Genomic DNA, 15,014 nt, shown 5'->3' with positions numbered 1-15,014 from the left:
CAAGACTATTATGTATTATCAAGAAACGATAGTTATTTAGTGATTGTTGATCGCAAGCTAATAACTTTCGATTTCTGTTTCCGAAGTATATCGGATCATGACATTGATAAATAATCAACACAGAGAACGGGGAGAACGTTACAAATAATTTAAAAAAAAACGTGTCATGCTATTTATTGTACTTTCCATGTCTTTCCATTTGTGAATTTTGTTATTAACAATTGTTAAATGCATTAAATTTGTTTTAAGAATCAGCTAATACTTTTTACCTTCTAGTGCTCGTTTATCTATATTCCTTTATCACGATTTCCCCCCGTGCACTCACTTGCGCTGTGTGGTGGCTGAAGTTCAAACGAGAGGTCTCGTTGAAAGGCCACAAACATACGAAAAAGTATAGGCGAATTAATATTCGGGACTACAATAATTCTTACGAAGATTTTGATTATATAAAGGATTTTCATTTACAAAAAAAAATGTAGTATACTTGTTTTATGGTAAACTAAACTATTCTAGTATATGTAACGTATTCAACTTTATTTTTATTAAGATTAAAGTGTCATACGACTTCAATATATTGAATAAACGGGAAACATCAAAGTGAATATCATTTAAGTAGCTACAAAATCGGCACTAATAAGATCAACAAAAAGGCAAACTATAAATTATTATAAATATTAAAGCATATTTTACCCAGGTTGGCAACTCATGCTCTTGTGAGTCACTTGTTTGTATACTTTTAACTATATGTCCGCTTATATTATATGTTATGTCATTTTTTCTATATTGGTTTCAGAAAATACAAAAAGCATATCTACAAGTAAAGCTGAGTTAGCTTCCAGTTCAAGGTAAGTTGTAGTGTTAGGAAGAAATATTTTAAGAGCAATAAACTGAGACGAAAATATCTTATGTCTATACAGAATTTCGGATTTCGTTTGGTAAAATTTTCCGTTGCAACAATTGAGCCAATTTCAACCAAACTTGGAATGGTTGATCCTTTGGATTTCAATTATAAAGTTTTTTTGGGATACGATTGTTTTCAAGCAATCTGTAGACTTATAACATTGGCTTAGGGCCATGCCCTCACGCCAACCGTTTTATTCTAAACATTAAGGAACATCTCAGATTCTTATGATTGTCTTGGTTTAAAAGGTAAAAACAAATAAAGGGATTGAACTTAAACAACTTTCCTATAATGTTCTTTTCATAATCTTCATGTTTGATAGTGTATAGTGATATTGGTGGAAGATATTTTTGTTCATATTGTGAAATCCAATACTCGGAAGAGGTGTGCCTACATTGGCAGAAATTATATAACAGATTACAGATTACAGATTTCCCTTGACTTATATGCGTGTTTTTAACAACACGGAAAATCAGAATTAAGCAGTGTTTACATTTTTGTATATTGAGTGTTTTTTATCAATTCAGAAACACGTCAGAGGGAATTCCCTAGTTTAAATAAAAATGCGAGTTCTCTGAATTCCCATAAATCTATTTCTGTCATATGAGAACTGAAGTGGAGTTTTTCTTATGTCACCGTTATGAAATTGATATTTGATATTGTACTTCCGTAAAGAAATAGTGAACAATCTAGGTCGTTTTATTAAGTACTATATATACCATGGTTTTTACGAGTTAACATATTTAAACAAACGAATCCGAAGGATGAGTTTGTTTAAATATGTTAATGAGTAAGACACATGGTATATAAAATTTGTAATATAAATAAAATGATTGACAGCTTCAAGACCTTCAACTAATATTGGAAATTGATCACGTTACAGTTTTATCCAATGAAATGGAAGCTGGCGCAAGTCACTTTTGCGCTTCGTGTATGATCGTCTGTATATTTCATGTAATAAAACCCCTGAATTTGCAGAAAGTAAAGAAAATGTCGGATTTTCCCCGATTTGTTTTTTTAGTTTTGCGCCCCGTGTATGATTGTTGGCGCAGGTAATTTCATAATGTCATCAGACTGAGGTAAACAAAAGTGTCAGATTCCAGCGACAAGGATTAAATAATTATTCTAATGGCGGTAAGAATTGTTTTTTTTTTTTTTTTTTTCAAATCATATTTTACAGAATTTTCATCTAATTGAAAAATGCTTTTCTTCCGTTATTTTATTACATTATTTATTAAAACACAATTTTAATGATAAAACAATATTTTAACAGTGGCGGATTCAGGGGCGTAGATAGTGTACGTCCCCTAATCATGTTTTTTCACAGATATTTGTAGCCGATATTTATTCCTTTTTGTATAGGTACCCCCCTTTTTAAATCGAATTTAAATTGGAAATGATAGTTTTACATTTTATTTTTTTCAAAACTGAAAGAAGAAACATTTAGTAATTGTTTCGAAAATTAAGGGAATTCGTAACAATCCTATGTAGTTTGAAAAGGGTTTCCTGAAATGTGGTACACATAATTTATTGCTTTTTCTTATAAAATGAAAACAAATGAAGATCTTGACCTTTTAGTACGTTTTACAGTTTCCTAAATATTTTAGAGGCGGATACATTTAAAAAAAAAAAGGTGGAGCTTCAGCCATGGAATAACATGAAAATGAATATGTTATACCATGGCTGAAGCTCCGCCTTTTTTCCTTTGGATTCTAGTCGAGTTGCATATTTAATTAGCAAAGTATGGTACAACATAAATTTGCATATAATATACCATGGTTTTCCCTCACCACACTTTTTAAGCAAATTATTTCATAAAAACATCAAAGGAAAAAATCCAATTTATGTTACAACATTTAATATACGTTCTTGCTTCAGGGTTTGTTTAGGTAATTATGCGCATGCGTATAGTTTTCTTGCCTTCAAGGGGTATTATATTGAATGATGCTCTGAATTCCCGGCTCAATTGATTAATTTCAAACTCATGGGATCCTTTCTATGTATGTCTTCTATTGAGGGTTATTGTTGTTGCATAATTTTAAATCATATGCCTCATTTGAATTAAAATAAATGTAGTCTACATCGTAAAGGTGTAACTACAACACTTTCTTCAGGCGAAATGGAGTCTTCCATATTATCGTTGCGAGTTGTCTCCCTCCCGGAAGTAACATCCGTCAATTCAGAATTCGATACAACACGTCGAGAAAAATTAACTCGTTCTGTCGATAAACATCGTATTATATTAAAAACGATCGCAATTTAAACCGAGGAATGTGTACGGAAAGGAGTCATGACCACTGACCCGAAGGAAATTAAATATTTAGAGAGTTAGGAATGGGGTTCCTCCTAGAATACACCTTATCTCTATTTATTCCATTCCGGATAAGTTCTAAAATTACACAACTTTTTCGTCCAGTTGAAGCTATCTGGAACCCCGTTTAAACAATTCACCATACTTATACTTTTTAAAGAGACCTGTTTAAACTACCGTAAATGCTTCAAAACAAAATATTTTTTTACTTCAATTTTAATTTTGAAAAAGTAGTTCATACTTTATCAAAGTTTTTTGATGATCGCTTTTTAAATTCCCCCCCCCTTTTCAGCTCACTACTGATGACCTCTATTTTCGGCGGCCTGACTAAAACAGGAAGTTGTATAAATGACTGTTTTCCCGGATTGGAAATAACGATAAGGTGTATAACGTAAGAAGATAGGTGATAAGATACGAAGTGAAATACCTTCTCTCGCTCTGAGTCTCAGTTACTGCTGTGGAAAGTAAACTTGAAATTGATAGTACAAAAATAAAACACAATAGGCCTAAGTACATTGTTCATACACTTGTGTCCGGGATGGGCTATTTTGTAACTATTCAGATTACGTAAATTACATTTTACATGTGCAGTTGAATTAGTTTTGAAAATAATATTATCCAGCTACATGTATACATGTGTCAATGAAAACAATGGCAATCGTATACCTCAGAGCAATCTGCTCTTTGATTGGTGTTTTCCCACTCAGTCAATAAACACGGTCACCATGGCTAAAAAAATAGATAATAAGGGTGAAATCCATTACTTGTCGTATTTCATGAGAAATATAATACATAGAGAAAATCTAACAAGGACAAAAATACTCAACATATTGGTTAAACTACTGCATGTTGACACCAAAATTATCAGATTACTTGAGAATTTATCAACCATAAATGACGAATTTTTGGCTTATTTGATTTTCATATTTTAATCTATTAACGTGAAAACTATATAAGTTATTAGGTCGAAACTATTAACGGCAAAAAAACGATTTGCAGTACAAAATATTATTAAATGTCAAATGACCGAAACAATTAGATGACCACAAACAAAGTCATAAAGACAATTTGTTGACTTATTTTAGTGTTTTTACGTATTATCTCTAATCTTCTTCTTATTTTTACTATACCTGCCAGATGGTTCGAGAAGAGTTATTGCCATTGAATGACAATAGTCTGAATTATACCAAGGACTATAATAGATGGATAAAGACTAAGCAACACCAAGATATAAATATACTAAGGGCTTTTAAATCTATTGACCAAATCATTGGATAACTCATTTTGGAGTTATGGTACTTCGGTGATTATTACTAATGGATTTCGAATTTAAACTACGTATATGAAGAGCGATAAAATATAGTTAAACAGCAAAAAACATCAGCAATACAGAATATACAAAACAAAAACAAACGAAACGAAACGAAACCATCGTAAGAGTCCTGGTAGAAGTTATTGACCTTAAACAATATTTGACTTATTTATATAATTTTTAACCGGATTTTTGTGACAAAAATGTCGGTTATTGATTTGGGGATGTACGGCGGGCGGCCGGGCGGCCGGGCTGTCGGGCGGGCGGGCGGCAATCAAATGTTGTCCGTGCATTAACTCATGAACCGTTTAACCAAAGCTTTTAAAATTTTAATATGTTGTCACTGACAACTAAATGAAGGTCAAGTTTAATAATGGCGATTTTGACTTTTACGGTTCAGGAGTTATGGCTATTGAAAGATTGAAAAATGGAGTTTCCAGTCGTGTCCGTGCATTTACGCATAAACTGTTCTACCAAAGCTTCCCAAATTTTAATATGTTGTTACCGATGACAAAATGGAGGTCAAGTTCAATAATGACGATTTTGACTTTACGGTTCAGGAGTTATGGTTCTTGAAAGATTGAAAAATGGAGTTTCCAGTCGTGCCCGTGCATTAACGCATGAACTGTTCTACCAAAGCTTCCCAAATTTGATATATTGTTACTGAATGATGACAAAATGGAGGTCAAGCTCAATAATGACGATTTTGACTTTTACCGTTCAGGAGTTATGGTTCTTGAAAGATTGAAAAATGGTGTTTCCAGTCGTGTCCGTGCATTTTCTCATAAACCATTCAACTAAAGCTTTTGAAATTTTTGTATGTTGTTACTGATGACAAAATAGAGGTCAAGTTCAATAATGACGATTTTGACTTTTACCGTTCAGGAGTTATGGTTCTTGAAAGATCGTAAAATGGCGTTTCCATTCACGTTGTTGCATTTACTAATGAATCATTCAATCTAAGCTTTTCAAATTTTAATATGTTGATACTGACTTCAAAATGGAGGTCAAATTTAATATTGACGATTTTCACTTGCAGCATTCGTCAGTTATGGTTCTTGTGATATTGCCAGGACACAAATAAATGTTAATAAATCCGGTTTGCTGTCGTTGTGACAGTCTCTTGTTGTAAATTATCTCGAAATCTATAACAGGACATAAACTGAAATTAGCAAAAAGAAATAAGCTACATAAGGCATACACAATATCACTATGGCTTAAGCCATGTGATGACTTATTAAAAAGTTATGGTCCTCAAATGTCATTTTTTGACTGATTTTTGTAATTTTGTTTAATATCGAAATCTATGATAGAGAGGTACAAACAGTTCAATGCAAAAATGATCACTAACACAAGATCCTCGAAAATAATCATTATTAATTTCAATAAAAGAAAAAATAATATCAACATGTCATATTGTTACTAAATACCTAAATAAAGGCAACAGTAGTACACCGTTGTTTAGAAGTCATAAATCTATTAGACGAAAACAAATCCAGGTTACAAACTAAAACCGAGGGAAATACGTTATCAATAAGAGTTAAACATCGGTACAACAGAAACATGAACTGAAAGAAAAGCAAATGCCACCCTATATAGAAACGGATAACTTTATAACAACTCCTGAGTCAGTATAGGACGATGCACGTATAACATTCAATAGAATTAATGTTCTTTCGATATTATTTCAGTACATTTGTTTCACCACCACAAGATACTGATGATGCATGTTACGTAAATGTCGATATACTAACAGATGAAAGTGGATCTCCTCCACATTCTGCATTGCGTCAAATATTAAAACAACATGGTATCAAATCGGGTCAAATTATATGTTGTCCAGATTACCCAATGAAGGCAAGACTTCGGTTCAAGAACAGAACTGGTGAGTAACACAAAGGGCAACTTAAAATGTTGATGTTTATGTGACTTTATACGTTCGTTTTACGATGACAATTGAATCGTTAAAAAGTGTCTACGCTGTGCAGTAGAATCAACAAGTAATAATATGAAACCTTTTCATCTAACAGACATTTCATTTGAATGCCCTATTTATGGGCATTATGTTTTCTGGTCTGTGCGTTCGTTCGTTCGTCTGTCCGTCTGTCTGTCCCGCTTCAGGTTAAAGTTTTTGGTCGAGGTCCAAATAAGAGATTTTACCTCATGCTCCTGGTTCACTGAAAACAGAAAATGATAGTGCGGATGGGGCATCCGTGTACTATGGACACATTCTTGTTTTCTAACCTTTTACAGAAAATACGTAAGAAATTGTTGACATAAAAGACACAATTATGAAATGTTTTGCTATATTTAGTGTAATTGTTTATGTTTAATTTTTTTGTCCCCCGCAGTGGCGGATCCGGAAGGGGGGTCCGGGGATTGGAACCCCCTTTGCATGACGATCAATGAATTTGAATGGGGAAATAAAGTTGAAACCCTTCCCCTTTATCCTGGGTTGGGAACCCCCCTTTTTTAAAATAGCTGGATCCGCCCCTGCCCAGCGAAACGCGTTGCGGGGGACATGGAAATACCGGGCTTCCGTCCGGTCTTGTTAGCGCTCTTGCTATTTCTTGCCATTATATATTTATAAAACTTATACTCTATGTTAATATTAGCAATATTACGGGCAAGTTTTAAAATGGTGAACGATCTACTGTTAAGAAGAGTTAAAGAGCTATTTTCTTGGGAAATGTTGAATTTTGGTAAATGGCCTCGTTAGCATTCTCACCAAATATTCTTTCCAGGTTTTTAAAAGTCTAATAGTATAGGTTTATATCAGTAAAACTAGAACTCACCCGAGATATCGCGGGTCCGTGACTGAATTAAAGTATATAACCAAGTGTAAGCATTATTTTAGCCTTGATTTTTAGTATTGGTATTGTCATCTGATAAAGTCATGCTGATTATAAGATTCGATCCACAAAACATCATTCTAATACAGGTAAAAACGTTGATAAGCATTTATTTTTCATCTATAATATGAAATTAAATAGACATTGAAAAATCCAACAGCACGAGTTTACTTAATCTATTTATATCTATCTTTATTTATGTTTACATCGCTTATATGGTCATCGGATGACTTTAGAGGTCAACTCGAAAGTTATTTATAAAAAAGAAGATGTGGTATGATTGCCAATGAGACAACTCTCCACAAGAGAGCAAAATGGCACAGACATTTACAACTATAGGTCACCGTACGGCCTTCAACAATGAGCAAAGCCCATACCGCATAGTCGGCTATAAAATGATATATAGATGGCATTTAGGTAAAAATACACACGAAACGAAGCTAAGTATTTTCATGCCCGTGACCTGTTAATTGTTTATTTTAGGCTTTTCATAGCTTGGATAAATGTTTTACATTGTTATAAATCAAATATGAGAATTTTATTAAAACCGGTGAACATGAATTTGACAGCTAGTGCCCCTTTAAGTCTAGATTTTTAGTATTTGTATTGTCATCTAATGAAGTCATGCTGATTAAAATGTTACAATAGGAAACAATGAGACAATGATTAATTTTAGTAGTGTCAACCCTGTGCTTATGACCCTAGTATATAGCAAATCCTGAATACACCTTTTGGTAGTGCGCCCGTCAGATGCGGAACGTACAGATAAGGGTAACAGATGAATATACTGTTGGTATCGGTAACAGATTCGACCCTCCGGCCGTGCAAGGGCTGTATAGCCAGTCAAGGTCGTTAAAAACTTCCATTTGTTTGGATTCGACCCGGAACTTGTTAATTATTGGCAATATTAATTATATAAAACAAAAGGCTCCGGAATGGTGTAATTTTTAATCAACACCATTGTCCTATATTAGCTATATAAAGTTGAATTCTTTGATTTGTCTTTTTACCCCATGACAGCTAACAAAATGGACCTCGTTATTTTAGTATTATAGATTTCGGAAAAGTTTTAATGATCGCATTTTTTTAATTTTTTTTTATTTCACTTGGGAAGTTTAATATGGAAAACGGAATCGTTAGGCTCTCACGGGTCCTGACAGATTTTATAAAACTTAAACTATAGGTCAAGGTCAGCAATATCTCAGATAAGTTCTAAAATGTTGAACGATCGACTTTTATTAAAAAGAGTTATGTCCTTGGAAGTAGCAAGTAAGCGTAACGCGGGGGACATACGAACTCTGTTCTTTTATTATATTTAAATTTTGAATGCAAAACAGTAACATATGTTATGCAGTTCCTGTTGCTCGTGCTCTACAAGAGGCAAAATTTTGTAACTATCAGCGATAATTGCCATATGATTATGACGAGAAGGTTTGGGTTTCTTAATTCTGAAATCAAATTATAAATGTAAATAGTCTCCAATTAGTAACTTTCTCTTAGGAATGACCTTTTATTTTTGTTAGTAATATTATTTAGGATAAAAATTAAACAAACAGTCAATTGAACTTAAGACTTTTGGCAGCAGTATGTATTGCCGAAAAAAATATGCCACATTTACAACATACAACACTATTGACGAGCGTTTTCTATTTAGGTTTTTTTATTACAGGTCTGTACTTAGCGGAAATAGCATTGCATTTAATGTGCATTTCATACTTAAATATTGATTTGAAATTTCATGATCTTAATGAACAAACTGAATCTTTGATGACCTTGCATTTTCATTGACTTTTTCAGACATGTTTAAATTTTATTTCAGAATTTTGTGTTTTATGTACACATATTAAAGTAATTAATTTTAAGCACTCTTTAAGAATACTAGTAATAAACTAAAAAGCATTTTGTATTTCAGATGCCAATGATCTTATTGAAAACATGAAAAATTGTTCAGAATATGAATTTAGACCAGGCATACCAGACGTAAGTTTGAATTTGCTATTTTTTTATGACAGATATCCATTTAAAGAAGTTAAGAAATGCAAGACACGTCCAATTGTATTTTATGTCCATCTGATGAGTAAAGTCTTTTTCAACTGATTTTTATACGACCGCAAATTTTTTTTTTTTTTTTTTTTTTTTTTTTTTTTCGGCTTATATTGCTATCACGTTGGCGTCGTCGTCGTCGTCTTGCGTTGTCTTGCGTCGTCGTCGTCCGAATACTTTTAGTTTTCGCACTCTTACTTTAGTAAAAGTGAATAGAAATCGATGAAATTTTGACAAAAGGTTTATGACCATAAAAGGAAGGTTGTGATTGATTTTGGGAGTTTTGGTCCCAACATTTTAGGAATTAGGGGCCAAAAAGGGCCCAAATAAGCATTTTCTTGGTTTTCGCACAATAACTTTAGTATAAGTAAATAGAAATCAGTGAAATTTAAACACAAGGTGTATGACCACAAAAGGAAGGTTGGGATTGATTTTGGGAGTTGAGGTTCCAACAGTTTAGGAAAAAGGGGCCAAAAAGGGGCCCAAATAAGCATTATTCATGGTTTTCGCACCATAACTTAAGTATAAGTAAATAGAAATCTATGAAATTTTAACACGAGGTTTATGACCATAAAAGGAAGGTTGGGTTTGATTTTGGGAGTTTTAGTCCCAACAGTTTAGGAATAAGGGGCCCAAATGGCCAAAATTGAACTTTGTTTGATTTCATCAAAAATTGAATAATTGGGGTTCTTTGATATGCTAAATCTAACTGTGTATGTAGATTCTTAATTTTTGGTCCCGTTTTCAAATTGGTCTACATTAAGGTCCAAAGGGTCCAAAATTAAACTTAGTTTGATTTTAACAAAAATTGAATCCTTGGGGTTCTTTAATATGTTGAATCTAAAAATGTACTTAGATTTTTGATTATTGGCCCAGTTTTCAAGTTGGTCCAAATCGGGGTCAAAAATTGAATAATTGGGGTTCTTTGATATGCCAAATCTAACTGTGTATGTAGATTCTTAATTTTTGGTCCCGTTTTCAAATTGGTCTACATTAAAGTCCAAAGGGTCCAAAATTAAACTAAATTTGATTTTAACAAAAATTGAATTCTTGGGCTTTTTTGATATGCTGAATCTAAACATGTACTTAGATTTTTGTTTATGGGCCCAGTTTTCAAGTTGGTTCAAATCAGGATCCAAAATTATTATTTTAAGTATTGTGCAATAGCAAGAAATTTTCAATTGCACAGTATTCAGCAATAGCAAGAAATCTTCAATTGCACAGTATTGTGCAATAGCAAGAAATTTTCAATTGCTCAGTATTGCGCAATAGCAAGAAATCTTCAATTGCACAGTATTGTGCAATAGCAAATATTTTCAATTGCACAGTATTGCGCAATAGCCAGAAATATCTAACTGCACAATATTGTGCAATAGCAAGAAATTTTCAATTGATTGGAGTTATCTTTCTTTGTCCCGAATAGTAGTTGAGTCAACTTAAATCATTGTTTTATACAATATACAATGTATATTCACTTTTACTACCAACTGATAAATTAAAACAATCTTTACCATTCAGTGATAACAAGCACCTTTTGTTACATTTTAATATTTTATGATGTATTTAAATGAGTAGTTATTGTTGCAAACTCCATTAGAAATTTGAATTGAGATCAGTTTTGGAAAAAGGGAAAGGGGGATGTGAAAAAAAAGGGGGGTTAAATTTTTCTCATTTCAGATTTCATAAATAAAAAGAAAATTTCTTCAAACATTTTTTTGAGAGGATTAATATTCAACAGCATACTAGTGAAATGCTCAAAGGCAAACAAAATTTTTTAAGTTCATTAGACCACATTCATTCTGTGTCAGAAACCTATGCTGTGTCAACTATTTAATCACAATTCAAATTTAGAGCTGTATCCAGCTTGAATGTTGTGTCCATACTTGCCCCAACCGTTCAGGGTTCACCTCTGCGGTCGTATAAAGCTGCGCCCTGCGGAGCATCTGGTTATAGTTCGTTCTTATGTTGTTCTGTTATTCCACTGTCCCAGGTTAAGGGAGGGTTGGGATCCCGCTTACATGTTAAACCCCGCCACATTATGTGTGTATGTGCCTGTCCCAATTCAGGCGCCTGTAATTCAGTGGTTGTCGTTTGTTTATTTTTTACATATTTGTTTTTCGTTCATTTTTTGTACATAAATAAGGCCGTTAGTTTTTTCGTTTGAATTGTTTTACATTGTCATTTCGGGGCCTTTTATAGCTGACTATGCGGTATGGGTTTTACTCATTGTTGAAGGCCGTACGGTAACCTATAGTTGTTACTTTCTGTGTCATTTTGGTCTCTTGTGGAGAGTTGTCTCATTGGCAATCATACCACATCTTCTTTTTTTATAAGACATCTCAGTTTATGATTTAAGTGCCACTTTTCCAGAATCTAAACGTACATAATGTATAGTATGAAATAAAAATAAACAAAATGTACTTAATAATAAAGTTTCTTACAACTAAAATAAAGACTAAATGGCACGCATCAAAATTATTCTTTGAAGCTGTCAATAATTAAAAAGAATTATTGTAATCTAGACTATGTTTACTTTCACCATTTTGAAATTTTCCATTTGTTTATTCCTACTGATATAAATACAATAAATGAAATTGTTTTGTCTTTAACACATTATTTTTTATTCCCCAAGGCTGTGGTGAATATAAGAGCAAAACTGAACAGAGCAATAGCTAAATACCTAGAAAACGGAGACAATTGTCAACATTTGCAACAATGGTCAGGAGTGAAAATAGTAAAGGAAGACGATGAAATAGTTTTGACAGGGGATTTAACCGAAATTAGCGAAGCTCGTAACATACTTATTCGATGGAAAGCGCAACAAGGAACAGGATTTACATGTACTACAAAAGCGGACAGTAAAGGGACTAACAATCAAAATCGGTATGCTAAAGAATTTGATGATGACAAAATGCGAAAGAAGTCGAGTAAAACGTCTTGTACGGATGACTCGTATACAGAACACCCCGTTGCTTGTACCAGCAACACTAATCGTATCGAGTTAGATAATCAGAGAAATATTGAGCAGCATGGTAGTTCGTCTTTTGGTAAAGGGAACAACATCAACACAACGAAAGCAAGCGTTACTAAGAATGAGTCGTATATCCAGTCACAAGATAAAGAATTGAGCCATAAATTGTATCCTGATTTGCTCACCATGCAAAATCAACAGAGCACTGGACCATCTACTGCCGACGCTGGGGCCATTCCAAAGCAATCAAAAAGTAACCAACAAACAGATAGACCTATTAACAATGTTGGTAGTTCTGTGCAAATTGAAAAGACCACCATGACATCACAAAAACCAATTGCATCACCAAAAACAAATCTATATCCAGACCTTCAAAAGCAGAATCCAGAAAATGTCAGTAAACCAATTGAGAAATCGAATATTTCTGCTAAGAAAAAATCCAAGAAACCAATTCTAATAGCACCAGGGGAAGATTCTGTGATGATGATAACGAAAGAAGGAGTTAAAGTTTATGTTTATCAAGGTAGCATATGTTTCCTGAAAGTTGACTGCATTGTGAATTCGTCTAACCTTAATATGAAACATCAACATGGGCTTTCAAATGCTATTTTAATAGAGGCAGGTCAAACTATGGAAGATCAATGTATGAAATACATAGCAAAACATGGTATCCTTTCTCCAAATGAAGTTTGCATAACAGATTCAGGAATTTTGTCACACTACAGAAAAATTTTGCATATCAATGCACCTAAATGGGACAGCAGCCAAAAAGATGAAAATTTTTTTGATTCATTGTCTAATGCGGTTGAAATAAGTCTTCATAAAGCTAACCAAGAGCAAATGACTTCTATTGGCATACCTGCTATTAGCTCTGGTAAGTCAACTAAACACAATTTGAACATATATTTATATTTATAATGAGTTTCTTCATTTTCATGATTTTTTGATGAATTCTGACGTTTAATATTCATGGTTCGGACCTTTATCAACTATATTGGTGTTTAAAAATAAGAATTGAAATTGTTACCAATATCCTTGTGACGGGTTCATTGTCCTTGTTGGGTGTTCGTGGTTAGTTCTTGGTCGGATACTATAAGCTTCTATATATATATATATATAAGTTAACTAAATTTGGTGTAAACACTGATTGTACGCGGTAAATACCGAAATTATTCACTCATACATTTCATTGTTCTTTGGTCTGCGTTATTTCTGTATTTAGTCCGCTTTCTAAGTTTCTATAAACAAGAGGTGCACAACTCTTTTATTGAAGGCTAGTGCTTGCTAGGAAGTTAATTTCAATATCTTAAACGATTTCCGGACCCTATCATCAATTGGTTGAACGCAAGAGTATATTTGTATCATAGGTGACCACATATATATTTCTTAGTGCTGGCAATAATCTCATTCTTCTTTCATGATTGACTTTTCCTAAGGAATACGTTTTTTATTCTTGACATAAGTTTCAAAATGAAAATCTTATATGGAATTATATGGAAACATTACCGTTCACTAGTTTCCCCCAGATTGTTAAATTCAATATATCCTGGTTGATATCGAGCAATATGTGATTCTCACTCTTTATGAAACCAAAGTGGACGAAAGACTCATATGGACAGAAAAGTCAGTGTTTTTTAGGCCACGGAGAATGATTCCAAACTGAACTACTTAATAGAAGGTATATTTGTATGATCTGTATTTTCCTCCTTTAGTAGGAGCACTACAAAGGTTAAAGGTGCAAAGGAAGACATTTCACACACTGTATAGGTACAGATATAATATAAGCATTTGCCTACCTAGTTTCCCAGTCTGTCCGTGTTGGGTCTTACTACCAGAAAGTTAACCTTCCCAAAAAACAATAAGTTCAATGCAATGAAACATACGAATACACCCACTCACCTGATTCGTCTGTCTTCAAAATATATAAAATGCAAGATAAAAAAAATAATTATATAGTATGCAAAATAAGGGATAAGATCACCTTGGATGTTGCAGACATACCAATTCAACGAACGGGAAACCGGAAAGGACATCCTTGGATTCCAAACCGATACTGCTAAATGCCCAGCTGTTTTCCTGGTAGAGGAAAGCCGAAAATCCTACTATTCCTAGGTTCGCAGAAAGAAACTACCGATCCATAAGGGCAACAGCTAAAACCCTCATACTTCAAATATATTTTGTCTGATAGTTTTCAACATAGAAACTACTAATGGATCCCATCTGACCACATCTCTCAAACAATCCTGAAAATATCTGCCAAAACTTTCTTCAATAGATAAATATAAACCAGAACATAAAATATACGATAAAATTGAGAATGGAAATTGGGAATGTGTCAAAGAGACAACAACCCGACAAAAGAGCAGTAAACAACCAAAAGCCACCAATGGTTCTTCAACACACCGAGAAAAATCTAAGGTAATGATTATAATATCTATCAATGAAACCAATTCGACGAAACAATTTCAACGAGGTTAAAGGATTTTTTCTGCAAAAATTTCCGAGTCCGCTCTCATAGACATCGGTGATTGGTATATAACCTTAAAAAGTTCTTAGTTCCTAACATTTGTTTTGAATTTTACTGAAAAAGGTTACCACGTCTGGAAAATGTGAAAAAAATCCTC

The 15,014-nt window shown here is 33.3% G+C and overlaps 1 protein-coding gene across 1 annotated transcript in view; it reads left to right on the top strand.

Moving 5' to 3' along the window:
* LOC143073094 (uncharacterized) overlaps positions 1-15,014 on the top strand; it is a 112,939-nt gene that overhangs the window by 60,145 nt on the left and 37,780 nt on the right. Inside the window, exons 9-12 of the mRNA XM_076248409.1 lie at positions 794-845; positions 6,216-6,409; positions 9,289-9,356; positions 12,052-13,264. Coding sequence (XP_076104524.1) covers positions 794-845; positions 6,216-6,409; positions 9,289-9,356; positions 12,052-13,264 — 1,527 coding nt within the window. The remainder of the gene's footprint in view (positions 1-793; positions 846-6,215; positions 6,410-9,288; positions 9,357-12,051; positions 13,265-15,014) is intronic.

Source organism: Mytilus galloprovincialis, chromosome 4 (assembly GCF_965363235.1).
Source record: "Mytilus galloprovincialis chromosome 4, xbMytGall1.hap1.1, whole genome shotgun sequence".
NCBI lineage: Eukaryota > Metazoa > Mollusca > Bivalvia > Mytilida > Mytilidae > Mytilus > Mytilus galloprovincialis.
The sequence above is the reverse complement of the archived record's forward strand: the minus strand, read 5'-3'. Positions and strand labels throughout refer to the sequence as shown.